Source organism: Delphinus delphis, chromosome 5 (assembly GCF_949987515.2).
Source record: "Delphinus delphis chromosome 5, mDelDel1.2, whole genome shotgun sequence".
Taxonomy (NCBI): Eukaryota; Metazoa; Chordata; class Mammalia; order Artiodactyla; family Delphinidae; genus Delphinus; species Delphinus delphis.
Genome location: NC_082687.1, coordinates 138,696,243 through 138,722,341, shown reverse-complemented (window position 1 = coordinate 138,722,341; position 26,099 = coordinate 138,696,243). Strand labels below are relative to the sequence as shown.

Sequence of the window (26,099 nt, the reverse complement as noted above, 5' to 3'; positions counted from 1 at the left end):
CCGAGAGCCCCGGGGAAGGAGGGCTCCTCCCTGCCCCGCCCCGCCCGGCTACAAAGCTACAAAGGGCAACCTGCCCAGCCTCGGCTTCCCAAGTGCGCAGCGCGTGGCGTCTGCTTCCCGCCCTTAGGCTGTGGGCCTGACCCAGGTGAGAGGAGCCGGGAGTCTGGGGGCAAGTCTCAGGTAACCGCACCACGAAGGATCATAATCATAACCGTCTTTGCAGCCGGCCTTGTCCAGAGCGACACTGGGGTGAGGAGGGCACATCGGCCTGCAGGGAGAAGCCACACACGAAGCCCACGTCTGGAGACAGATGAGCCTCACGTGACAGGCACCCCCGGCCCTGGGGCGGGTCTGACCCACGTGGCCACCCGCAGGCCTCGGTGGTCAGCGCCCATACCCCCGCTCGCCTACCCAGGAGCCGAGGCTGGAAGCCCCCAGCAGGGAGGAGGCAGGGGACGGTCGCCCCTAAGGAAGTTCTAAGGTACCAACTGCAAACACATCATACACTGCTGCCCCGAGAGAGTCCAAAAAACACTTTATTCACTCGTATCACTGAGTCACTCCATCAGGAAAACGCAGAATCACGGTACTGGATACGTGCACGTGCTGCAGGCGGGCGCAGAGCCGACGTCCAGGCGGGCGGGCGCTTGCTCAGTGCTCGTGCACGAGCCCCCCGCGGCCGGCAGACCCTGCAGGAAGCGGCAGTCACAAGCCCCAGAGAACGCACAGGTGAGCGCGGCTGGGGTCTGGACCGCTGCCAAGGGCGCAGAAGCACAGCTCTCGGGGGCCCCAAGCTGTGTCTGCTCCTCACAGCGTCTGCCTTTCCCCGCGGCACTTACCTAAATGCCGCCTCTGCAGCAGCCCCGAGATGTTGAGGGGCTGCCTGGGTGCCGCCCCTGTCCCGGCTCTGCCTGCCGCCTGGGGTGCAGGGCTCTGGCTGGGCCACTCCCAGGGCGTCTGCAGGGCTGGGATCCTAGCGGTAAATTTAACAGACAAAATCACCAGCGCCTCTGGCCACGAGGTCATTTTCAAGGTGGCGCGGCCAGCCTGGGGCCACGGCAGGCAGGCCCGCAGGAGGGCTTCTCTGGGCCGTGGGGACCGTGGCAGGGCCCCCGAGAACTGCTGCCCGTTACCAGGGCCGGGACCTGTGTCGCTGGACCCTCCCACAGGGCCCCTCTGTGCTGATGCTGAAAGAGGCAAGTTACAGTCAGAGGGCGCGGAGCTGGGGCGGCTCCTGCCGTGGAGTGGGGTGCAGCAGCCCCACAGAGGCCACGGGCGCAGCCTGCGGTCAGGGAGGTAGGGGGGTGGCCCTGTGAGTCGAGGGGCGGCGGGCACACAGTCTGGAGGCCAGTGGCTGGACTGTGCCGAGCCGCAGAGCGTGGACAGGCTTTGGGAGAGGGGTCAGGGGTCAGGGGTCAGGGGAGGGTCCACCTTTGGAGACAGCACCTGAGTGCCCAGCGCTGAGGAGAGCGCCCCGCGTGGAGGCGGCCTGCGTCCAGGAAGGGCACGGCTGCTCCTGTGCAAATGGTGGCGCTGGGACCTGGCCAGGCAGAGGGGCAGCACTGGCCACAGCGGCCACCTGCCCTTCAGGAAACCCTGCCGACCCCGGGCTGTCCTGGAGTAAAACGTCCTGCAGCCGTAATGGCTCTTCCGCGGTTTCTCGCGACAGAGCACCTGCTTAAATTACGTTTTAGCTTCAAGAACATGACGTGGTCTTCTGGGCACCGCCTCACTCGGGGCCCGCAGACAGCGCCGGGACGAGCGGGTCCCTCCCGCCCCCACCTAACCCTGTCGCCCCCCAGGAGCCACGAGCGGGACCTACCTGAGTGCCTGGGGCTCGCTGGCGTGACGCGGTGTCAGGCCGAGGTGCTGAGGGCGGTGGGCAACGCTGCCTGGGGGTGGGTGAGAAGTGAACGAGCTGCTTCCCCATCCCTGCCACAGGTGGAGCCCTGCCCCCGCCCCAGGAGGGTGCGGACCCCACCCTCTTCCCCATCTTCTCACCCACGTGCGCCGTCCTTGACCGCGCAGTCTCATGCCCGGACCGCCGGGGCTGACCTTCAGCCGCCGCCCACACCCACACTGCCCGCGGACTCCGTTGGGGGCCACCCTTGGTACGCGGCAGGCGCTCAATAAATGTCTGGACACCTGCTTTAAGCCTTGGCTCCTGTTACTCTGACAACCACTCCGGGTGCAAGAGGGAGGGCGTGGGGCTGCGGGCGACCCCTGGCGCCAGGACAGCCGTGTCACCTCCACCCAGACCGCAGGAGTTTTACACAGCTCGACCTCTGCCCGTTGACAGCTTCTGGGCTAATAAGAAGCTTCTTCTGAAGATGCAAATGAACCCTGGTAGGCTTTAGTCGCACCAGGGAGCAGACGTGAAAGGACTGCTCTTCCTCAATACCTGAACCCCTCTGCATCTGAATTTTGGAGAGTTTCAAGAGAAGGAAGCCAGGGAAAGAAGGGTAGACAGCATTTAGGTTACGCTCCCTCTGTGTCCTTTCATGATACCCCTTTCATAACCAAAGAACCTGGACCAGAGAGGGTGAGTGCCTTTCCCAAGGCTGCACAGCACGAAGTGGGCAATGGGGGTCTCATCTCTTTGTCTTGGGCCGTGCGGACTGTGAGGACACTGCCCACTGCAGGTGATCCTCAGGAAGCCCCAGAGAACAGCTGAGAACCAGGCGGACAAACCATCTGGGCAGCTACGTTCACCGTGTTTGTTGTTTTCTGTACTTTACGAGGGTCTGGCGTCTGGGGGCCTTGCTGACTCCCAGAGGTGGCGCCGGTCTGCCTGTGAGCGAGCGCAGCCGCCAATCCAGAGCCAGCTCTGAGCCCCCCTCCATCTGCTGCCCCACTCGGCCCTCATCAGCCCGGCTGGACCTCAGACAAGCGGGGCGGCCCCCACACCTGCGACCACAGAGACGGCTCAAGCCAGCCAACCTCAAGCCTGCCAGCCTCTCCCGCGGCCCTGCCGTTCCTCCCTTGAAAACCGCGGCCCAGACTCTGGCCCAGGCCTCCGCCTCACCCCTCCTGGCGGCTGTGCCGCCTGCTTCCAGGGACCGTGAGTCCACCTTCCTCCTGCACGGCGGTGGCTCCTGATCTGTTGGCCTCACACACCCGACGGGTCCCGGGTACAGTCCTCTGTTCAGTGGCTACACGCTCGGCCCCACGACGGCAGGCAGCAGCACTTTCTCACGTACGCTTTACAGGACTTCATGGGGACAACGGCTGTCAACACAGCCGAGGCTACCGAGGCCTCAGGAAGTCAACAACTCATGGGTCGTGTGGGCAGCGCTCTGGCCACAGGAACAGCGGGTGCCAGGCCCTCAGTAGACCCGAGAACCATGAGCCACGGCAGGTCTCGGCCCTGAGGGCAGTGACCCTGGGCGCTGCAGGAGGCCCGGGCAGCACCGAGGAGCCGCCCCCTGGGCCGGTGCTACTGAAAGCCAATGACCAGACAAGGCCCCACAGCCAACAGGACACATCCAAGTCAGGGCCGAGCTTCTGTTCAGGAAAGCGGCGTGATTCAGTGCATTTGGAAAGATTTCCATTGAAAAAGTTAAACGGAAAACATGGTGACATTTAAAGAGGGTAAGTTTCCAGGTCGAGAGTGTGGGGACGCTCGTGTCCCTGTGCTGCCAGGTGGACAGGCTGCGTCCTGTGGACGAGACCTGGGCACTGACGGGTGGGCGGCCCGAGACGTGGGAGCGGGTGGGCCTCGTGCACAAGCTCGTGGGACAGAGTGGCAGGGGGCAAGGCTGAGGTGCCCGCGGCTCGTCAGTTCACCCAGGCAGGGCTTGCCGAGAAGGGGCCTCCAGCTGGATGGAGCTGACATCCGCGAAGCTCCTTCCCAAGACCGAGCATGAGACGGGACCATTTTAGGACATCGTCTAAGACAGACAACAGCGCCTGAGCCCGGACGCCCGCTGCCGCCTGCCTGGGAAGGGGGCTTCCTTGCCTGGGCCGTGAGCGGGCCCCTGTGCACCTGCGCCTTTGCGCTGGGGGTGAGAGCAGGAGGAAAGAGCACGGCCGGGGGTGACCCTGCAGGACCTGAGAGCGTACAGCTTTGCTGCGTGCAGAGCAGAGACCGAGCACAGAGAGGCTGCCCTGCCTGAGAGATGCCTGGGCGCCAGCTCGCGCAGACCCGCAGAGCAGCCACGGTCACCCTGGAAGAGAAGCGCGAGGTCAGGGGACTCACACTTGACGAATTCGAAAAGTCCTCCAAAGCCACAGTGAGCAAAGGGCAGAGACAGTCCTCAGAGCAAAGGGGAAAAGCGACTCGTCACACACGAGGACACGGCTGAGGGCGGCGACCCCTCACCAGAAACAAAGGAGGGGCCAGAGGCAGCAGGACGACTCGGCAGAGTGCTAAGAACAGTCATCTGAGAATTCTCTTCCCGGTGGGATTACCCTCAAAATGAACACATCGTCATTCAAAGGTGACAAAAACTGGGAGAATTCACAGCTGGCCAAACTGCCCCACAATAACACGGTACTTGGGTCTGAAAGGAACACCCACCGACAAGCACTTGGTCCCACAGGAAGGACGTGGGCCCAGAAACCTGACGAGCGCGAGGGGCGCGTGTGCGTCTGCCTCCTCTCCTGATCTTTGGGGCACGTGAGCTTCTGTAAGGGACGTCATCACAGGCCTGTCGCTGGGGTTCTATGTAACCTAAGTGGCTACACGTAATCAAAGCATCCCAGAGCAGCGGGTAAGCGGACCGCACGGGCAAAGCTGCCGCATGTGACCAGAATCCAGCTGGGCGGCCGGTAAGGCGCAAGGCTGCCCCCGAGGCAAGACAACAACGAGACAGCGCAAACATCAACGGAAGGCCGAGTCTCCCAGTCCGCTCTGGCTGCCACGCCACCAGCGCAGGCTGGGGCTTCAGCAGACGCTTATTTCTCACAGTCCCCGAGGCTGGAGCCCAAGATCAAGGCGCCGGCAGACCTGACTCCTGGTGATCCAGTGGATCCCGCTTCCCGCCTGCAGACGGTGCCCTCCTGCTGTGTCCACACGTGACCTCTTCCCGTGCGTGCCGTCTCTCGTGAGGACACGAATCCTATCGGATTAGGGCCCACCCTCAGGACGGCGCTGACCTCCTAGAGACCCCCGACTCCGAATGCAGTCACAGCTCTGAGGGGACACGGGGCACTAAAAATAGTTAATGCCAAAGAAGGCAGTTAAGGAGATACAGATAAACAAAAAATCCCAAAAACACATGGCAAAGAGGCAGACATCAATCCAAACCTATTAGTAACCATGCTGACTCAATGGACTGGACACTCCAGCCAGAGGCAGAGATTACAAGCAGCATCCCACCACACACTGTCCACAAGAGGCACACTGTCCACAAGACAAGACACACACTGTCCACAAGAGGCACACTGTCCACAAGACACACACTGTCCACAAGATACACTGTCCACAAGAGGCACACTGTCCACAAGACAAGACACACTGTCCACAAGACAAGATACACACTGTCCACAAGACAAGACATACACTGTCCACAAGAGGCACACTGTCCACAAGACAAGATACACACTGTCCACAAGACAAGACACACACTGTCCACAAGACAAGACATACACTGTCCACAAGAGGCACACTGTCCACAAGACAAGATACACACTGTCCACAAGACAAGACACACACTGTCCACAAGAGGCACACCGTCCACAAGACGCACACCGTCCACAAGAGGCACACCGTCCACAAGAGGCACACCGCCCACAAGAGGCACACCGTCCACAAGACGCACACCGTCCACAAGAGGCACACCGTCCACAAGACGCACACTGTCCACAAGACGCACACTGTCCACAAGAGGCACACTCTGGCTTCAAAGACACAATCAGGCGAAAGCGAGGAACGAAAAGACGCCCCACGTAAACTGTACCCAATCTGAAATTAAAGAAAATTCCACCATCAAGATAACTCACTACTCGGGTACCAGCTTATGGATAACGCCTAAGACCCATACACTGAAAACGACAATTCCTCAGGTCAATCGGGGTCCAGTAAGCGGAGAGGCAGACACGTCAGGTCTATGGACTGGAAGACGCAGGAGTGTTGAGAGAGCAACTCCCCCCAAACCGATGAGCTCCTATCAACCCCCAGCAGGCTTTTTTGGTAGAATGTGACAAGTGGACCTTAAGATTCATATGGAAATGCAAAGCCCTTAGAAGAGCCAAGATTACTTTGGTAAATTAAGAACGAAGTGTCTGATCTCAAAACTTAACCGTAAAGCACAAGTAATCGTCACAATGTGGCATCTATGAAAGGAAGGATGGAATATACTCGTTGGCAGAACAGGAAGTCCAGAGGAAACCTTGACAGTTACGATCTATCAGCTACGTGCAATTTTGGACTGTTGGTTGCTGGTATACAGAATTACAACGGAGTTCTGCGTATGGATCTCGCAGCCTGTAGCCTCCCCAAGCTCATTTATAATGCTTGACAGTATTCTTACAGACCCCTTGGGATCTTCTACAGTAAGACCAGCTGTCTACACAGTAGTTACACCTCCTCCTTTCCAACCTATGCGCCTTAATTTCTGCTCTGCTAGCGCCTCCAGGACAAGGCAAGTAGACGTGACGGCTGTGGGCATCCTTGCCCTGTTCCTGGTCTCCAGGGAAAAGGTTCCACCTCTAGGGTCTTGGCCACTCTGTGGAAGTGCCCTTCTAGTGCGTGTCTCCTAAGAGTTTCTACCACGAATGGCTGCAGAGTTTTGTCAAATTCTTTTTCTGTTGTAAAGATCTTGTTTTTTAGGTATTTCATTCTACTAATATAGTTAACTGATCTTCAGATGTCAATAACCTTGAATTCCTGAGATAAACCGCGCTTGGTGATGGTATATAAGTCCTTTTATATGTTGCTAGATTTGATGGCCTCGTATATTTTAAAGAATTCTGCACCAGTATTCACGAAGATTATGGTTCAGTTTTTTCCTCGTGTTATCTTTGGCTGTGCTATGAAGACACCACTGACATAAAATGAGTGGGCAAGTTTGATCCTCTCCTACTTTCTGAAAGAGTTTATGTAGGGCTGGTATTAGTTCTTCTTTAAATGTTTCAAAGAATTCACCCATGAAGCCAGTGAGAATTAGGCTTTTTTTGTGCAAAGATTTTAAAATTACTAATTCAACTTCTTTACTTGATAGAGGTCTACCCAGACTTAGTATTTCCTCTTGAGGTAGTTTTGATATTTTCTAGGAATGTGTCCATTGCATGTAGGTCATCTACTTCGTTGACAGAGTTGTTCATAATATTCCTTATAATCCTTTTATTATCTGTAGGATGTGTAATGATGTTCCTTCTTTCATTTCTTATACTAGTAATTTGTGTTCTCTTTTTCTCTTGGTCAGTCTAGGCAAGAGTTTGCTAATTTTTTCGAAGGATAAACTTTAGGTTCCATTGGTTTTCTCTATTGTTTTTGTTTCCTGTTTTGTAGATTTCTACTCTGTTCTCTTGTAGCTTCTTAAGGTGGAAGCTTAGATTACTGCCTTTAGATCTCCTTCCTAATCTAAGCGTTTAAAGTTATACATTTCCCTCTAAGCCCCGCTTTACCTGCATCCTATAAATTTGGTACACTGTATTTTCTTCCACTCGGTTCAAGCTACTTTCTGATATTACTGTTGACGTTTTTTCTTTGGTCCATAAGCTAGTTATAATTGCATTGTTTAATTTCCAAATATTTGTTTTATTCTCAGAATTTTTTTTCCTGTTGATTTCCAATTTAATTCCATCGTGGCCCCAAAATACACTCCGTATGAACAGTCCTAAGTCTCAGGCCCTGTTTTATGTGCCACTGTGCGACCTTTTCTGGAGAATGTCCCATTTGCACTTGGGAAGACGGTGCACTCTGCTGTTGCTGGTGGTATCACGTTTGTCGGATAGGCAGTCTCTTGTCTTCTTTCTGATCACTTGTCTAGTTGTCCACCAACTACTGATAGTGGGCTACTGCAGCGCTCAAATCACATGTTGAATTCTTTCTCTTTTTAACTCTGGCCTCGTGCATTTGGGGACTTTCTTCTGTGGCGTGTTTGCACTAACGGTTAACGTCTTCCTGATAAATGACCTTTACTCATCATGCAATGCCCGTCTCTAGAGACGTTTCCCATCTTATGACCGTGTGTGTGACGTGAGGACAGCTGCTCCGGCTCTGCACTGGCTGCTGGCTTGATCCACCCTGTACGTTATCTCGTCTCAGCCTATTGGCGCCTCCGGCTCCGAGATGTGTCCCTCGCAGACAGCGCGCAGCAGTCTGACGTCTCTGCGTCTGCTGCACACTCACGCCCGATGCTGTCCGTGGCTGACATCAGCGTGTCCACTTTGCTCTTTGTTCCCTACACGTCTCGTGTCTTTTTCGTTCCTGCTTCCCTCACAGCTTTCCGTCTCTGAAGGGAGAGCACTGAGCACCCCAGACCGGATGGTTGGCTCTTCTCTCCATGGGCAGCTTTTGCTCCACGTACCTGCTCTGCTGTCAGGTGTATACACATTGGCAACTGTTGTTTTCCTGACACCCCCTTACCACGGGGTGTTCCTTCTGCTCCTGGTCTCCAGAACAGTCCTCGTCCCGGTGTGTTTCTCTGGTGCTCACGCCGCGCCCCAGCCCTCATCCGGCTGCCACACGCACGGTGTCCTTCCACTTGGAACGTCTCACGTGGGGAGCGTGCGGGGCGTCTCTTCCCTGGTGTGGCCAGTTGCTCACGGGTGCTGGGTGGCTGACGTGCACCTGCACCTGCCATTCTATTTACTGGCTGCACCTCACTCTCTTTTCTGTTAGTCTGCCCGTGTCGCCTTCTAAATGCTTTTCAATGTAATTATTTCAGTTCCTCTTTTAAACTGCATTTTTGTTTTTTAAAAAACTGAAGTATAGTTCATTTATAATGCTGTGCTGGTTTCAAGTGTACAGCTACGTGATTCGGTTATACACACATATATATTCTTCTTCAGATGCTTTTCCATTTCAGGTTGTTACAGGATGTTGATAGAATGGATAAACAAGGTCCTACTGTACAGCACAGGGAACTACATTCAGTATCTGCCAGACGCCCGTCTCCCGAGGGAAGGATGCTCCCAGCGCCGGGCTCTGCCCCACAGGCCGGCCTGCAGACGCTGACCTGAAACCCACACCCACATGGCAGCATGACGGTGGGGGCACAAGGTGGGGACGCTGGGCCGGGCACGAGGGCGGAGAGGACGTTGACGCCCACAGGACACCCCAGGGCCTAGGGGAAACGCCACCTCCAAAACCAAGGGAACCCTGATGGGCGGACACTCCAGCTGCACAGGAGGATGGAGGCGGGAAGCACGAGGAAAGGGCCCTGGAGTGACCGATGGCCTGGGATCCCAGGGGAGGGCAGGGAAGGGGGACAGGAAGACACAGGCCTGACCCGTGAGCTGAGGCTGGGAGCACAGCGTCCACGAAGGGGAGAGGAGGGGAGGGGAAGGGAGGAAGGGGCAGGTGCAGCAGCGATTCCAAAGTGCAGAAGCAAATCAAGCCCCAACCGGGTGCTCAGGTGCAAGGGCGGCAGCAAGAGGCCCTAGGCAGCCGCGGCTCAGAAAACGTACACCTCAGAGGCAACTATCAGAATCTCAACTTCAGCACGAAAAAAAGTGAATCTAAGGATGGAGATGCAAGCAGCAATGGCAAGAAGGAAAACAGAGGGGCTGACGATTAAGAATGGATAAGCACCGATCTCAAATGTAAGTATTTCCATGACGACACACACCGCGGAAACTTCCAGGGCCTTGGCCCGAGCTTGGTGAGGGAGGGACTTGGGGTGGAGATGGGCGTGCGCCAGAGCCTAGTGCTTTGGGCAGGCGGGCAGGCCCACGCTGACCCCCGGGGAAGGGCCGGGTGCTCCCCCAGCAAGCACCAGTAAGCACGGCAGGCCCTAGGATTCCTGTTCAAAGCCCAGGAGACGGGCCACGAGGGCCCGCCTCCCCTGTGCCGGGTCAGGTGGGGCCCTGGATGGACCCAGGAGGGGCCCGCTCTGGGGGAAACGTGCCTCCACATGGACCCACACCCACCGGGTAAGTTCTTCAGCACGTGTGGACTGGGGTAAGGTGGCGGGTCTCCACTTACCCATGCGTCCATCCCGAGGTGGACTGAGCAGGGAGATCCTTGTCAGGCCGGTGGCGACCTCACGCTAGGTTGTAAGAGGAAAACAATTGGTAACGTTCCAGACCTGCCGCTCTGGAGGAGAGAATCTCCTCATCTGCTAAGAACACAGCCCCTCAGTCTCATCTGCGTGAGAAACAAACGCCTGTCTGACCGCGTTCTGTGCGGGAACGTGGCCGGGTGGGCAGGGCCCACGGCGGTGAGTGGACGAAGGACCCACCGAGTGCTTTTAAGAGTCTCAGAAGAGGAAAAGTAAGCCAACTTCTTGGCTGACATTAGGAATTGCAAAGTCCTGAGTAAATCACTTGGGGAGCGTCCTGTCACCTTGAAATCCAGATGCTGACGGGCGTGGCTAGGGCTGGCGGGCAGTGCCCGGCGCCAGGCCTGCTCCACGCCACGCACGCGGCAGCGTCTGCCAGGCGGCGCCCCACCCACCCGCTCTGCCCCCCTCACTGTAACTGCGCGGTGGGGCCTGGGGTGGGGCACACAGCCGCTGCCAGGATCTGCCCCCCTCACTGTAACTGCGCGGTGGGCCCTGGGGCGGGGCACACAGCCGCTGCCAGGATCTGCCCCCCTCACTGTAACTGCGCGGTGGGGCCTGGGGCGGGGCACACAGCCGCTGCCAGGATCTGCCCCCCTCACTGTAACTGCGCGGTGGGGCCTGGGGCGGGGCACACAGCCGCTGCCAGGAGCCCAGGCTTGGCGCTGCTTCTGTGCCCGTCTCTTCATCTCCACAGCCCGTCCTGGCCCTTCCTGGGGCCCTAGACTCGGCCACCGCCCCACCTGCGCCCCTGCTGCGACCTCGGGCCCACCTTCCCAGCTCCCGCGCCCACGACGGTCCTTTGCTCCTGTCAAGCAGCCTCCCCGCCAGCTCAGTGGCAGCCTCGTTTCGGGGCACTCTCTGCAAACGTCCCCACCCCGGCCCTGCCTCCGGCTCACGCCTGCTGGCAAGACTCTGACCTTGGAGGGACTGGCCCCCACCCTCGAACGTCGCACTGCCTGGCAGGCTGCTGCCCACCCACCGGAGCAGCCTCCCCTCCCTCTGGCCTCCCTCCCCGGCCCACCCACTCCAGGCCCGTGCCCAAGGCGAAGGCCTCTCCAGGGTCTGCGAGAACGGCAGGGCTGGCTTGGGGACGCTCACTGCTCAGGGTGCCCTCATCCCATTGCTGCAGTGGCTTTAACGTGGCTCGCAGTGAGCAGGGCCTGACCTCACAGCCCTTCCTGCCGCTGCTGTCTCTCGGCTGCGTTCAGAGCCTCCCTCCAGCTCGGCCACCCTCCCCGGCCCCTCTGCGGCCGCCTGTGCACCAGCCTCTGCCCCTCCTCCCACCTCCGGCACGTCCTACATGTCAGGCCACGAGTGTCCAGCACAGGCCAACTCTGAAAAGTTATCGAAGAGAGGAGACGAAATCGCTCCTGTCGGGTTAGCACCCATCTGGGGGAGGCTCCAGTAACAGGCGAAACAGAAAGAGTTTAAAGATGCGGAGTGTCCAGGATGGTGGCTGTGACGCAGGTGAGCGCCGGCCGCGGCCCAGGCCGGGGAAGGGCACGGGCGCAGCACCTGCAGGAAGCGGAGGTGCCGAGACAGGCCCCCACAGGCCCCGCTTCTTCGAGCGCGCCGGGGAGCTGCTGTCGAGGATCTGGGTTGTTGGCAGCCGTACTTGGCTGCCCTCAGGATCTCAACGGTCACCCGGGCTCGGCTGCGAGCACATCTCTGCGTGGACGGCCAGGTGGTGAGGCCGGTGTGGCAGAGTGGGACCACACCCGACCAGGGCCGCCAAGGCCAGGGATGGCCCCGACCTTGGGCTGCATTCTCCACCGGCCCATCAGCCACCAAGTCCCCATAATGCAACCGGGCTGGCTTGTGGGACGTGACTGACACGCTGCGTCACGGCCTCTTCCACACACCTCACTCCGCGGGGAGCTCCTGCCACCAGAGGACGGGTGTTCTGGAGAGGCCCAGGCCCCGTGCCAGGAAGGTGTGGTGGGGCCGTGCGCGTGTGCGGCCCCTCAGGGTTCCACGGGGCCACGTCCTCACTGGAGGCCACATCCTGGAGGGGACGACCGGGAGGCCCCTGCCTGCTGCCCGCAGCGCCGCCTCCCCACGGTTCACGGGCTCAGGCACGCCCTCACTGTACACGTGGGTCACCCCCTCCGGGGAACCAGCACCTGCCGAGCTAGCCCTCGAGCATCCACGGTCCAAGTCCCCACGCGGAACCTCACCGGCGGGTCCCCCTCTGCTCGCAGGCGCGGCCGAGGGCAGGTGGCAGGCTCTGCCTCTCCCTCCCTCCTAGGACCCAGGCCCAGTGCAGGGGGGTGGGAGGGGGGCAGGATCCCGCTCTCCTCCTCCAGGATCTCCCTCACCAAGGCCACCAGACTCCTTCCAGGGTTACCTCAGGGAGCATGGGCACTGCCCTCTGTTCCACGGCCACAGGGTGGGCCCAGCCATGCCATCTGCGGGACCTCCTGGGGGGTCTTGGGGTTTCCAGGAGACACCTCACTGCCCTGCTCGGGGTCTCAGGGCAGCCCCACCAGAGAGGTGTGCGCACACCCACCCCAGGGCTGATGGGGGTGTCCAGGAGGTGGGCCACTGGGTGGACAAGCTTTCCCTGAAAACGCGCGTCCCGTTCTGGCAGCCACAGCCTGTGACTGATGGCTTTCCTGGAACGTGGCCGTGCCTGTTTGCTCCCTAACGCAAGGAGTGAGTGCTGAGATGGGGACATGGGCCCACGAGGGTCGACCCAAGCCCTCGTAGATGCTGGTCTAGAACCTCACTTTGGAATCTCAAATCAGTTTGTGGCGCTCTGGTCCCAAGGCACAATTTCCAATGTGCCGCCCAGGAACACATCATCGCTGAGCCGTCAGCCTTAATCTCTGGAACGTTTAACCTCCAGAATGGGGCCACGTGTGGGCCGAGGCTCGAGGCCCAGCTCCTGGGGCAAAGGCGAGCTGGCAGGGACCTGTGAGCTCCAGGCTGGGGGGACTGCCTCATGAGCGGCTGAGGTCTGGGGCAGGGCGGAGGTGTACCCACGCCCCCTTCTGGTGCTGGGAGACGGCTGACGAGGGGTAGTGGGTGGGAAGCGTCTCCCCACCGGAGCCCGGAGCGGCTCTGCTGCCCACCCGCCCAGAGCACCGCTTCTCGCCAACCAGCCCACATGCTGGCATCCACCTCACAGGTCGTGTGTACTCGGTGACCACAGCAGCACGAGGCCTCCAGGCAGGACTGAGTTCAGACGCCAGCGGGCGGAGGAGGGCAACCCACCCCGCCCCAGCCCCGAAAGCCCAGTGGCCCCACAGCCGCCCCCCAGCCTCCCTCCCAGGTCCCTCCTGGGAGCCGCCTGGAGATTGGCCGCCCAGAGTCTGCGGAGCTGGCGTGCTCGAAGGTCATCAGCGACGAGAAAACCATCCACGCGGAGCATGTGGGAACCAGGCACGCGGAGAGCAGGTGCACTCACCTTTCTTCTCGGGGAGGGTGTGAGGTCAACCTCCATGGACTCCACCCTGTTACAGACAGTGAAACACGGTCACGGGCCTGGTTACGACCAAGTAACAAAAACACACGAGGCCCCGCGGGCGGCTCTCCCTCCGGCAGCTGCTGAGCACTAGGGGAGCCCGGGGATCACAGCCCCGCCATGGCCAGCGAGACCTGCAAACCACCGCGCACCCACCCGAGGACACGGAAGCCCCCGCTGTCTGCCCTCCCGCCGCCTCCCCCCGAAGGCCCCCGCGTGGCCACCTCCTGGCTGGCTGCCCCCCTCCGGCCACTGTCGCTGGGCCCCTCCGCTTCCTGCTGGGCTTCCCGGAAGCAGGAGTACTACTTCCGTCCACCCTACTGCCGGGCCCACACGTTTCATGCAGGTAGGGCTCGACCCACGGCAGTTCCCTAATTAATCAGCCCAGAGGCTGGCGTGGGACGTGGCCGGGCGTCCCCGCAGGAGGACAAGGCGGCGGGAAGAGGGCGTGCTCCCTACTTTCTGAACGAGCTTGGGGTGGGGGCGGCCAGGCTGATGGGGCCTCGGGCGCCCTCATCCCACTGCTGCCCGTGGGCTCGACTCCAACCTCCCAAGAGAAACACCCCGCCTCTCATCCTGTTTCCTCCACGTCCCTCTGTCCCAGTGTCAGAGGAGGGTCCTGGGGACGACACCCAGCTGCCCAGCCCGGGTCACGTGACCACCCCCACCGATCCCTGCGGCCACATACCCCTGCGTCTGAAACACTGCCCGCTGACGTTCGGGGGTTGGGGGCTGGGGGTGCACACCTTGCAGAGGCTGATGAGTCAGGCGGCAGGAAGAGCGGCCCGTTGGGCTTTGTCGAAGGAGCTGTGGCGAGAAACCTGGTGCTGGAGCCGATCGGGTCCACTCCGTACCGCGTCACAACCCTCCCCTTCCGGGCGTCACTTTACTTACTTGAAACTGGAGTTTTTATCGTGCTGCAAGCCGTCTGTTGTGACAATCTCACACTAAATAGATGGAGAAAAGGCATTAGTTGAGCCATAAACGTTTACTTCCAGGTAATTCCTTCCAACCTGAAGGTAAAGAAAACAGAAACAGCCTCTGTTCTCCATGGCGCTGCCCCCTGGCCCCTCCACAGCCTCAGTGACTGCACACGCCTGGCTGCATCCCACAGGAATGGAGGGAGCTCCTTCTGACTCACCAGAGCCCAAGACAGTGCTGAGAACACAGCAGGCGCTGAATAAAGGCCTGCTGAGCGGCCCATCGACCGGCAGGGGGACTGGCCGTGCTGGGGCCCAGCTCCCTGAAGGGCACTCACTCCCGCTTCCAAGTGACTCAGTGGAACAAACTGGGTGCCACGCTGGGTGTGTGGGGAGGGCGAGTGTCCAAGGCCCCGCCGAGACAGGCCCTGTGACAGGGTCAGCAGTGGTGACACCATGCCGTGCTTGGCGGGGCAGACCCAGGCAGGCGCGTCGGGGGCACAGGCTCCCCCCAGAGGGAGACGCAGGCCAGTGGTGCATGCAGAGCCGTCAGCGGGTGGGCCTGGCACAGAACCACCCCGCCAGGAACGCTCCACCTGGAGCCCGAGGGAAACGGGCAGATTGGGACCCTGAAGACACCAGGTGGGAAGCAAAGCGCTGTGAGGCAGAGCGAGAATACAGCACCAGAAATGGCCAGGGATGGGCTGGAAGGGTGAGAGAGCAGCCGGACAGACGCGGGGAGAAGGCGTGCGCGGTGGGGCGGAGAGGGCGCCGCAGGTACCGGGGTCTGAAGGAGCAGGCCACCAGGTGCAGACACCAGGTGGGGACAGAGCCACAGAGGGAGAATGGGAAAGGTAAGGGCTGGAAATTTTCCAGAATTAAGGAAAGACATGATTCCACAGAAAGAAAGCAAACTGCACACCAAGGAGGACAGATCCCAGGGACTGGCCCGGGGGCCTCTTGTCCCCGTGTCAGGGTCAGGCCTCGCCCGCCACAGGAGGTGTCGGCCGCGCTGTTTCCCGCAGTCCTTCAGGGAAGGGAGGGCCTCCTCTGCCGCGGCGCTGGCCCGCAGCTCGCCGGCCCCAAACACGCCTTCACGGGCGGCACCGGCAGCTCATGCCCCATCACGAAGGCGGGTGGGTGGAGGCCTCTTCACCCCAGACGAGGCTGAGTCCACACTGGCAGGCGCCCAGCTCCGACTCTCGCTGGTGGCCCCAGGCGCCCACGCTGCCCGGTGCAGCGAGGAGGCAGGAGTCCACGCACTGGGGCGGGGGGGGTCACTGCTGGCAGACAGCAATCCCGCAGCTTAACCTGTGGCCCCCAAGCTGGGACTTCTGAACGTCCATTGCGTTCATACCAGGTCTCATGAAACCGAGAACGTGGCTGAACACGGGTGGTGCCGTACTGACCCCCGGGGGCCAGTGGGCCCAGGGCTGCCACAGGGCCCGGACCAGGGCACGGGTGTGCTGCACGCGCTCTCCGGGGAACTGCAGACGGGGTTAACTCTCCTCCAGGCCCCCTCCCGTCACCCCAGGAATCACTGGGGGGCCCCCCAAGGGGAACCACTCATGTTTTTTAAAAATCTTCTTTTTTGTCTCCCTTTCCTCCCCTCCAGTTTCCTGCACTTTTGCTTTGACAGAAGTTTCTAGCCAACGGAAGTGCTCTCTCCTCTGCACCCCTGGTTACGACAGGGCTGAGACAGACGAGCAGTCACGACAGGCCCACCGCCACCCTCGCGCCCCGGGCCTCACCTCTGCGGCTGCCCCATCCTCAGCGCTGACTTCCTGAGGGACTCTTCCAGCTGAGAAATCTAAACACAATTGAACGACTTCCAGTTACCACACGCACTACACCAAGCGACAGTTCAGACGAACACGTGGATCCTCAACTTCTTAAACCACAAAGCAGAACGTGACTTATGTGGCGGTGGCCCTCACACTATTCATGAGTGAACGTGCACCAAGTCCAGGTCACCAGGTGTGTAGGGAAAAGCGCTGGGTGACGCGACCGCTGTTCTCCTCGCCGCCAGCCAACTGGAGTTACCTTTTCTCCGTAGAAGGCTAACAGTCTCCTCCTGTGCTTTTCTTGAAATTCTAAAACCTGCAAAGACAACACGTGTCAGCGGCTGATGCGCGCGTGGCGGCTGCCGCAGAGGCCGCTGGGGGCTTCCTGCAGCCGCCAGCTCTTCCCAGGACGTGGCCCCACTGCAGCCTGGCAGCCAGAGCAGATGCCGGCAGAGCCCAGGCTGAGGACGGTCACGGCCAGGCGCACTCCACGCAGAGGCAGCGAGGGCCGCGGGTTCCACGTGAGGACCGCGTGGGCAAGGGGGCTGCTGTGCCTCCCTTCCGTGTGGCTTCAGTGGCCCTTGGGGCCCAGGCCATGGGATGCGACACATTTCACAAGGGCCGATCACCATGTGCTGTCCCTCAGGCAACAGCAACTGGATCACAGATGGCCTCCTGACCAGACAGACCAACCAGGAACCCCCTGACCTGCCACCCCGACTGGGCCTGCGCCGGGCAAGAACGCCACCAGGCAGACAGGCAGGGCCGTGCCATTCCAGGAGCCCAGCGACCTTGACTGGACATCCGGGGCCAGCAGCACCTGCAACCAGCAGCGTCCCTGGTCCTCCATTTATACGAGCCCCAACCTCCTTGTCTGTGGTGCCCAGAGCCCGGACCGGCCCCTGAGAGTGCCCGTGTACATTAGAAGACGGCGACTGTGATTTCCTCAAGGGAAGAGGCTATTTTCACCACTAGAGTTTCAGACGACGACACCCACTCTCTCAAAACACCACACTGAATTGCTTAAAGCTAATTCTTGTCGCTGTCTGCGCACAGCTGACACACAGCAGAACCGGGTGCGGGGCAAGCTGGGATTTGAAGTCCACATTGTATAAACGCGTCACCCACTTCATTCCCCCCAGGAATCTGCCAACGTGAGTGCAAACATCCAGGGACGGTGGCCTTTTCCCTGGGGCTCACTGGTCTGGTCCAAACTGAGGGAAAGGAGGCTGGCCCAGCCCACCTCCAGAGGTGGTCAGGAGGGACAAACCCTCTTCAGAGTCTCCTGACCTCCTGGCTCCTACATCCTGAGGGATTCAGAGCCCTTGGGGCAGGAGACATGCTCCACAGTGCTCCAGTGAGCCCCCCCACTCCATGAGACCAGGGGCGCGTGTCTCCACCCAGGGGAGGGGCGACGGGCACAGGCTCTGCCCAGAGCGTCAGCCTGTGGAAGGGTGCCCCAAGGGGACCCCAAGGCCGCCGCTGCACAAAGTCCTCATGATTTGCGAGGTCCTGTCCCAGAAAGGCTCGGGACCGCACCAACGGCTCTCAAGTCCTGCTGCCCCCGGGCCTCAGCAGGCAGACTTCTGAGTCCTCACTCCGGGCGAGGTGAAGCCCCCGTCAGCCCGTGACCGGGTGCCTTTTCCTCACAGCGTGCAGGGCACTGAGGCAGGGCCGTGCACAGCTGGGAGGGGTTTTGTACAGACAGCTCTCAAGCCACCTTCCCCAATCACCTTCAGCAAGACACAGTGACAGTCACCTGTCTCCACAGCTCACTCCTCCGTGTGTCCTACGCCTGCAGCGAGAGACTAATGTCCCGCGCTGACCCCTGACCTCCTGTCTTGGTGCAGGGCCCAAACTGAGAAACAGGCAGCACCGCCTCTGGGAGCAGCCCCGGGCCGTTCTGGAGCGGCTGGTACACGGGACCCCGCCTCGCAGGCACTGGGGCTCAGCAAGGCCTGTGGACAGGCCAGTGGCTACCTCGACTCTGGCAGGCCATTTCTGAATGAAGACCCTGGTGAGGACAAGAGTGCAGGCCCTCTGTGGCTGACACAGACGCAACAGGACAGGTGAGGCCGCAGCAGGGGCGGGGCCCCGGGCAAAGCTGGCCCTGGGAGAGGGGCCGGCCGGTGGGTGCCTGAGCGGCAGGCGAGAGCAGCCCCACTGAGGGCGCAAGGCTCACGCGGGCTCGGGGGCAGCCCGGACCCTGTGGCCACACGCCGTCTGCACTGGCTGGGGCGCCCGAGGCTGAGCGCTGCGGCCTCGGCAGGGGTCAGATGGTCCCAACAAAACAAAATGAAAAAGGGCTCGAGTCCTCATGCAGCTCTGGCCCTCGGGACCTGGCCGGAAAGAGGGTCCCACTGCAAAAGGGGCGATGCGGGCAGTCCCTGACCCCCGACCCCAGCACTCACCTCGTGCTGATGCTGAGCCTTGGGGCACCCCTGCGTCCCCCTGGAGCAGTCCCGGGATGATGGGGGACAGCCATGGCCCCACCGGTGCTTCTGGCCACGTCGGAGCCAGAGAGCAGCCTCCCAGGGGAGGGGATGGTCTCTGCAAGCTGGCTGACCACGGCCTCCAGACATGCAGGCCAAAGGGCGAGAACGGTCAGGCCAGCGGCCCTGCCCCAGGGAAGGGCCTCGGCCTCAGGCAGCTCCCGGCCGCTCCTCCACACGGCCTCCGAGGGCAGGTGGCAGGCAGCCAGCAGTGGGGGTTGCGCCTTTGACAGAAGGACAGCCGGGGGGACCACAGGCTGTCCAGTGACGTCCAGGGAGGAACGTGCAGAGGGCACGGATGGCGGCATTAGAGGCTGGGCACGGGGGCGGGGCGAGTGTGTGAAGCAGCAAAGGGGGCACGTGCACAGTGACGAGGAGGGTCGGGCAGGCACGGATGCCACGGGGGCCACAGGGTGGGCGAGGGCTGCACAAGTGGCCCCCGGGAGAGGACAGCGTCACAAAGCGGCCCACCGCCCGGAGTCCAGACAGCCCCAGCCCCACCTCCCAAACCCCAGATCTAAGGTCCGTCCCTCGCATCGTGAGGCTCAGTGGGGCGTCCTGACCAAGCGACCACTGTGTCCTGACACCCAGCAAAGGCACAGAGACCACGGGACAGAGAGCGCGGCTTCGCCACAGCGGGGGTGGGAGACACTCGCCGACCGTGTGTCCAGAGTGGACTGGTCTCCACAACACCAAGTCTCCAAGGGCTGAGGGCAAAGCCTGGGACTCACCTGGGAGGTCTCCCTTGCGTACTTCCTGCACAGGCCGTCTATGCCCATGAAGAGCGCCTGGATGTCGGAGTCCGTCTGAAAGAGAAAAGGCTGTTTCCTCTGCCACGGGCCAGGGCTCTACGTGCTTCAGGGCCCAGACTCAGCCACAAGGACGTCACGGCTGCGTCCAAGGGGCACCGAGTACTCCACGGCGCGGGTGAGGGACGGTGCCCCCTCCTCGAGGACCAAGGGCAGTTTTGAGGGGCTCCAGGCGGCTGGGGGGAGCCGCGTACAAAGGAAACAGTGAAATCAGAAGTGGGAAGAGCGATGGGCACGACTTCAAACTGCTCACAAGTACGTGTTATTTATTTTATTTTTTAAAATAAATTTATTATTTATGTTTGGCTGCGTTGGGTCTCCGTTGTTGTGCATGGGCTTTCTCTAATTGCGGAGCACAGGCTCGGTAGTTTTGGCACGTGGGCTCAGCAGCTGTGGCACGCAGGCTCTAGGCGTGGGGGCTTCGGTACCTGTGGCTCGCAGGCTCAGTAGTTGTGGCTCACGGGCTCTAGCGCGCAGGCTCGGTAGTTGTGGCGCACGGGCTCAGGAGTTGTGGTTCACAGGCTCAGTAGCTGTGGCACGTGGGCTCAGTAGTTGTGGCGCATGGGCTCAGGAGTTGTGGCTCACGGGCTCTAGAGTGCAGGTTCGGTAGTTGTGGCACATGGGCTTAGTTGCTCCGTGGCATGTGGGATCTTCCCGGACCAGGGCTCGAACCCATGTTCCCTGCGTTGGCAGGAGGATTCTTAACCACTGCGCCACCAGGGAAGCCCCGTGTTGAGTTATTTAAAAAGCAAACATGAAAAAGTAGGGTTTACGAACTGGCACCTGCCCACGTACACTCCTCGTGCAGATACACCTGCCTCCCACCGCCACCCACCACCCGGCCACAGCAGCACGAGAGACACAGAAGGGCCGGGACAAGGACACACACAGGCCGATGAGACCAGGAGCCTGGGCCCCTCCCAGTCTGTACCAAGCGTACAGGCCCAGCCACTCCCCATCTCCGCTGAAATGACAGGAACACTGCACTTAGGGAAAGCGAGATCCGAGCTAGAAACTAGGAAATGCACTCGAAGGGCCAGGGCCCCCAACGAGCCTCTGGAGGACCCTGTGGAGGGGCGGCTGCAGGGGAGGCGGCTCCAGAACCCACTGCCGGCTCGCAGGGGGGCTGAGCAGGGCGCCAAGAAGGCAGGGCGCCCGTGGCAAGGGCTCCGTGTGCACGCGAGCCCCGCGCTTGACCTCTGCCCGAGACCCTGGACAGCACCCGATGTCTCGAGCCCTGTCTTCCAAGGGAAACAGGACAGAAGCCACACCTCCCCTGAGGGCCTGGGTGAGGCCTACACCCTAGGGGCAGGGGCCCCAGTGAGTGGAGACCAGACTGATGCCCACACAGAACCCGGTTCTACACAAAGACCTCCATGGGCCAGGAGGGAGGTGAGGGTGTCAGCACTGACCTGTCAGGGCCCAGGGCCTTCCTTTTTTTTTTTTAAATTTATTTTTATTGGAGTATAGTTGCTTTACAATGTTGTGTTAGCTTCTACTGCGCAGCAAAATAAATCAGCCATATGTATACATACATGTCCACCTTCTAGGACACCGCAGTGCATTAGGTAGAGGTCCCTGTGCTGAACAGTGCGTTCCCATCAGTTGGCTATTTTATATACAGTGACAATAGCATATATGTGTCAGTCCCGATCTCCCAATCCCTTCCACCCCACCCCTTTCCCCCTTGGTATCCATATGTTTGTTCCCTACGTCTGTGTCTCCATTTCTGCTTTACAAATAAGATCATTTATATCATTTTTCTAGATTCCACATATATGCATTAACATATGAAATTTGTTTTTCTCTTTCTGACTTACGTCACTCTGTACGACTGTCTCTAGGTCCATCCACATCTCTACAAATGACCCAATTTCATTCCTTTTTATGGCTGAGTAATATTCCATTGTATACATGTACCACATCTTCTTTATCCATTCCTCTGTCGATGGACATTTAGGTTGCTTCCATGTCCTGGCTATTGTAAATAGTGCTGCTATGAACACCGGGGTGCATGTGTCTTTTTTTAAAAAATTTATTTATTTATTTTTGGCTGCACTGGGTCTTTGTTGCTGCGTGAGGTCTTTTCTCCAGTTGCGGTGAGCAGGGGCTACTCTTTGCTGCAGTGCGCGGTCTTCTCATCGCGGTGGCTTCTCTTGTTGCGGAGCACGGGCTCTAGGAGTGCGGGCTTCAGTAGTTGTAGCACGCGGGCTCAGCAGTTGTGGCCTCGCGGGTTCTAGAGCGCAGGCTCAGTAGTTGTGGCGCACAGGCTTAGTTACTCTGCAGCATGTGGGATTTTCCTGGACCAGGGCTCGAACCTGTTTCCCCTGCATTGGCAGGTGGATTCTTAACCACTGCGCCACCAGGGAAGCCACATATGTCTTTTTGAATGATGGTTGTCTCTGGGTATATGCCCAATAGTGGGATTACTAGGTCGCACGGTAGTTCTATTTGTAGTGTTTTAAGGAACCTCCATACTGTTCTCCATAGTGGCTGTATCAATTTACATTCCCACCAACAGTGCAGGAGGGTTCCCTTTTCTCCACACCCTCTCCAGCGTTTACTGTTTGTAGATTTTTTGATGACGGCCATTCTGACCGGTGTGAGGTGATACCTCACTGTAGTTAAGGCCCAGGGCCTTCCTGAGGGGAAATACGGATGGAGTCCCCGAATGGGACAGAAGGGAGAGGGAGTGATTGCACTCCACACGCACGGAGACCCCAACAGAAAGCCCTCGCTTTCCCACTTCTAGGAATTTATGCTCTAGAAATAGTCTTACAAGTATGCGGAACTATGGTAAAAAAAAAAAATGTTCACTGTAAGACTGTTTGAAATAGAAAAAAAAACAAAAAAACCCAAAGGTTTACCAATAGGAAAATACTGTCATACCGTGCAATCACTTCTAGAGAATGTGGGTGTGTACCTTTTAGAAAATGTAGCGTCAACTGGGAAACACCCCATAAAAGGTAAATCACACTAACACGCAGAGAAGGATCCAGAGAAGGACCCACGCTCCTGGCTGTCATCAGCTTCGGGAAGTAGGGCCTGGGGGACTTGCACATGCTCTGTTATGATTCTCTGTTACGTTTGAGTTTTGTGTAATTTTATATTTGTAATCAGAAAAGCAATTTTTATAGATTAAACATCAGATCAAATACACATCTTAGACCTTAAATGTGAAGGAATCAATTCACCGACTTTCCCTCAGCCCTCTTAATTGGAAATGACCCCAGGAAAACCAAACTGCACCACCTTCCTGAGGAGCTGGTGTTGTACTGAAGAAACACAGGCACCCGACTTCTGTTCCCAGGAGCACCACACCTCCTAATGGGGCCAGGTTCTGGCTAAAGAGAAAGTTGTGCAAGGTATTCAGAACCACGCTATTGGACTTTATGCAGAAAGCTTGTAAGATCTCCTACTGCACGTAGCAAAACAAACAAAAGTTTTAGACACCGCAAATGACTAAAAATTGAATGTCACATTTAAAAAGAAACACTGTGATTCACTTTCAGATACTACAGGTTTCAACTTACACGTTTCGAAAGCAGAACTGTACGACATGGAACTTTACAGATCAAGCATTCATCCCTTTTATCTGTAATAGAAAGCATATTTTATTCTATTAGAGTGAGTAGTGCTTTTAAATACGTATAAATGCAGACCTTCTTGCAAAAGTACACAGAATTACAGCACTTGCAGTGGACATGCCTGTGGGCGTGCACATAGCCGAAAAGACTTACATAAGTAACAATCTTTTTTTTCTTGTTTTGCAAAAATGCTCCAAAATGGTGGCCATTAAGATCAACAACACAAACTTAGATCAGTCCCAGATATTTCTTACAATCAGGTTTTATAGGAAAAACTTAACTTAAAATTTTAAACTCTACAAAATGAAAAGCTCCTCCCACCCACCTGGGGGCTACAGTGTTCTGCTCTGCCCCGCGGCCTCACCCCTGTGGCAGCTGGGACAGCTCGCCTGGCGTCGGAGCATTTACTGAGCTCCTGAGACAGGCCAGGCAGTGCGGGGGGCTGAGCACGGAGGTGTCACGTCCCCTGGGCCGCCCCCACCTCTCGCTCGGCCTCCTCCCTGTGGGGTGTCCGCCTCCACAGGCTCCTCCCCCACCAGCTGGCCCCGCACCCCCAGGGCTCCCCCCACTCCGTCCCCCTCGCTTCCAGCTCCTGGTTCGGCCCTGCCTGGTCCTCACAGCCTCTGATCTTGGCTTCTCCACTAGGCAGCTTGGAGGCCAGCCGTCGGTCCACATCCACCGCCACGGGTCCTTCCAGGCAGCACAGCAGCCCAAACCCGGGGCTGCCTCCCCGCCCCCCCAGTTCAACACGGCTGAGAAGCAGGATTCCAACACTGCGGAATCTGCAGCATTGCTGGGCACCCCTCTGCTTTTCTTGGTCATTTCCCCCCAGTTCCCTGCAGGGGGTACTCAAACAAGCCCCCATGTCGTCTACTGAGGAAAAGGCCCGTCATGCGCACCTCTCTCCGCCTGCACCACTCGGCCTCCTTCCTCTGTCTTAGGCCGACAGCCCCCCAGGCCAGGCCTAACTCTCCACCCTGTGCTCACCTCCTCTCCTTCCCACAGCCCTGAGGGCTCCCGTCCTGGCTCAGACGCCCTCCCACTAAGCTCCGCCCCTAGCCCTCCCTGGTACTTCCCAGTCCCGAGCCAGCCTGTCCCCACCATCCCCATAGCATCACGCAGGTCACCCAGCCACTAAGGCCAGGGCCACATGCGGATGTGCTGGCTGACTGTGCTGCGATGCCTGGTTTGACGTTTCTGCTTTCTCTTCTCCTCACAGCCTCCTCCTGTCTCCACCCACCTTCTTTAGGAAATGCTTTTCCCCAGGTGAGAACGGGCTCCTCCATCCCCTGCCTTCAGCCCTCCCGTCACCGTCACCGCAGCATCTCCACTCTCTTCTCTGCACTAACCTCTCCCTGCTGCGCTCCAGCTGCCCGGACTCCCAGACCCTCGCGTGTCCTCACAGCCCCTCGGTCTCTCCCTGCATGGCTCTCCTTGGAACCTCCGTGTCCAAAGGTAAGGTCCTGGGCCTCACCCCAAACCCGCTGTCTCCTCGCAGCGTCCTGGATGGCCACGGGAACCCCACCGCCAACCCCGGCGAGCTCCACACGCTGGAAACCGAGATGCCTTTCTGCACCCAGGTCTGCCCAACCTGCCCGCTGCTTCTGTCCAGCCCCGTGGGCGGCTGTCCTGCTCTGACACCTCTCCCCTGTGCAGGGTGCCGCTTCTTCCCCAAGTCCTGCCGCCCGCCAGGTTCCACTTCCCCCGGCCACGCAGACCGAGACTCAGCCAGCCCACCCCTGGGCACGCGATGGTGCTCACCCCCAGACCCCGCATGAACATGCCTGCAGCACCACCGGTGACAGCCAAAGCCTGGAAGAGCCCGAGGGTCAGCCGCGAGCTGGGAAATACACCAGGACACGGCGTCGGTCCCGAGCAGCAGGCAAGGGGCACCAGGGGCAAGTGTGCACCGAGGATTCCGCAGCGAGGGGCCCAGGCAGGGGCCACCCGGGGCGGGCGTGTGTGTGGGGAGCCTGCTGCCCGCTGGACCACCCGCTCACCGGCGTTAAACAGTCCAAGGCGATGGACACCAACGCGGGTCAGGACAGTGGTTTCCCTTGAGGAGGCCTGGGGTGTGTGTGTGTGAGACGTTCTGATTCTTAATCTGTGACCTGCTTTCACAGGTAGGTCACTTTATGAGAATTCACTGTGTTTCCATTTAGGCTTTTTTCTGTATAAACTCTATACGTCAATAAAAACATTTCACAAGAAAAAAAGTACACGTCGATCACGTCACTGCCCGCTGCCCACGGTGGGGGGGGCCAGGGCCTCCCTCGCAGTCCTCTCCCGCCTCAGGCCTCCTCCTTCCTCCCACCCCCTCTGCCGGGGACACTTCTGCATCCGCCCCCGCCCCCCCCCCCCCCCCCCCCCCCCCGCTTCTGGCTGCGCTTGTCCTTACAGGGACCAGCCTGAGGTTGGACCCCACGTGGCAGGCGGGCCAGTGCCGGAACTGAGACACTCGGCCGGGGTGCTGCCCGCCCTCCCTGTGGCCCCTACAGGCCCTGCCCCCCCAGACTCTTGGGCAGGCAAGCGCCCAAGAGTCGTGAACGGGAGCCTCTCGGCCTGTGCCCCGCCACCCCCGCACGCCCCGCCCTCCCCCAAGGCCCCCTGCTCCGAAGGTCCTCTCCCCACCCTCCAGGCCCGCTGACTCTCTCCCCTAAGGGCCCCTCCCCCGGAAGCCCCTCCGCCCCCCCCCACCAGCCCAGGGGTCCAGGTGTGGGCCTGGCCCGAGGGCCCTCAAAGCCCTGACCCCACCCTGACCTTTGCGCAAGCAGACATCGCAGTACACGTGGCCGCAGTTAGTCAGGCTGAAGCACGCCGTCCCCTGGGGTGGCTGGAAACAGCGATTACAGAACACCCAGCCGGCCAT

General features: G+C 59.4%; 1 protein-coding gene across 1 annotated transcript; it reads right to left on the bottom strand.

Moving 5' to 3' along the window:
- Nucleotides 1-532: 532 nt before the first annotated feature.
- On the bottom strand, nt 533-26,099 carry RNF212 (ring finger protein 212). Its single transcript, XM_060011895.1, has 12 exons — nt 25,991-26,099; nt 23,177-23,238; nt 19,566-19,640; nt 16,602-16,658; nt 16,310-16,368; nt 14,533-14,585; nt 14,385-14,445; nt 13,582-13,627; nt 10,094-10,157; nt 1,823-1,892; nt 840-973; nt 533-689 (listed from the first exon to the last, which is right to left on the bottom strand). Exons 1-12 carry the CDS (start codon nt 26,097-26,099, stop codon nt 652-654), a joined length of 828 nt encoding a protein of 275 aa, XP_059867878.1. The 3' UTR covers nt 533-651.

Excerpts from the sequence above, each read along its gene's own strand:
- RNF212 (XM_060011895.1), bottom strand. The coding sequence starts at position 26,099 with ATGGCCGGCTGGGTGTTCTGTAATCGCTGTTTCCAGCCACCCCAGGGG. Across the intron at positions 23,239-25,990 it reads CGATGTCTGCTTGCGCAAAG|ATAAAAGGGATGAATGCTTG; the intron begins GTCAGGGTGGGG and ends TTTCTATTACAG. Across the intron at positions 16,369-16,601 it reads TAGCCTTCTACGGAGAAAAG|ATTTCTCAGCTGGAAGAGTC; the intron begins GTAACTCCAGTT and ends AATTGTGTTTAG.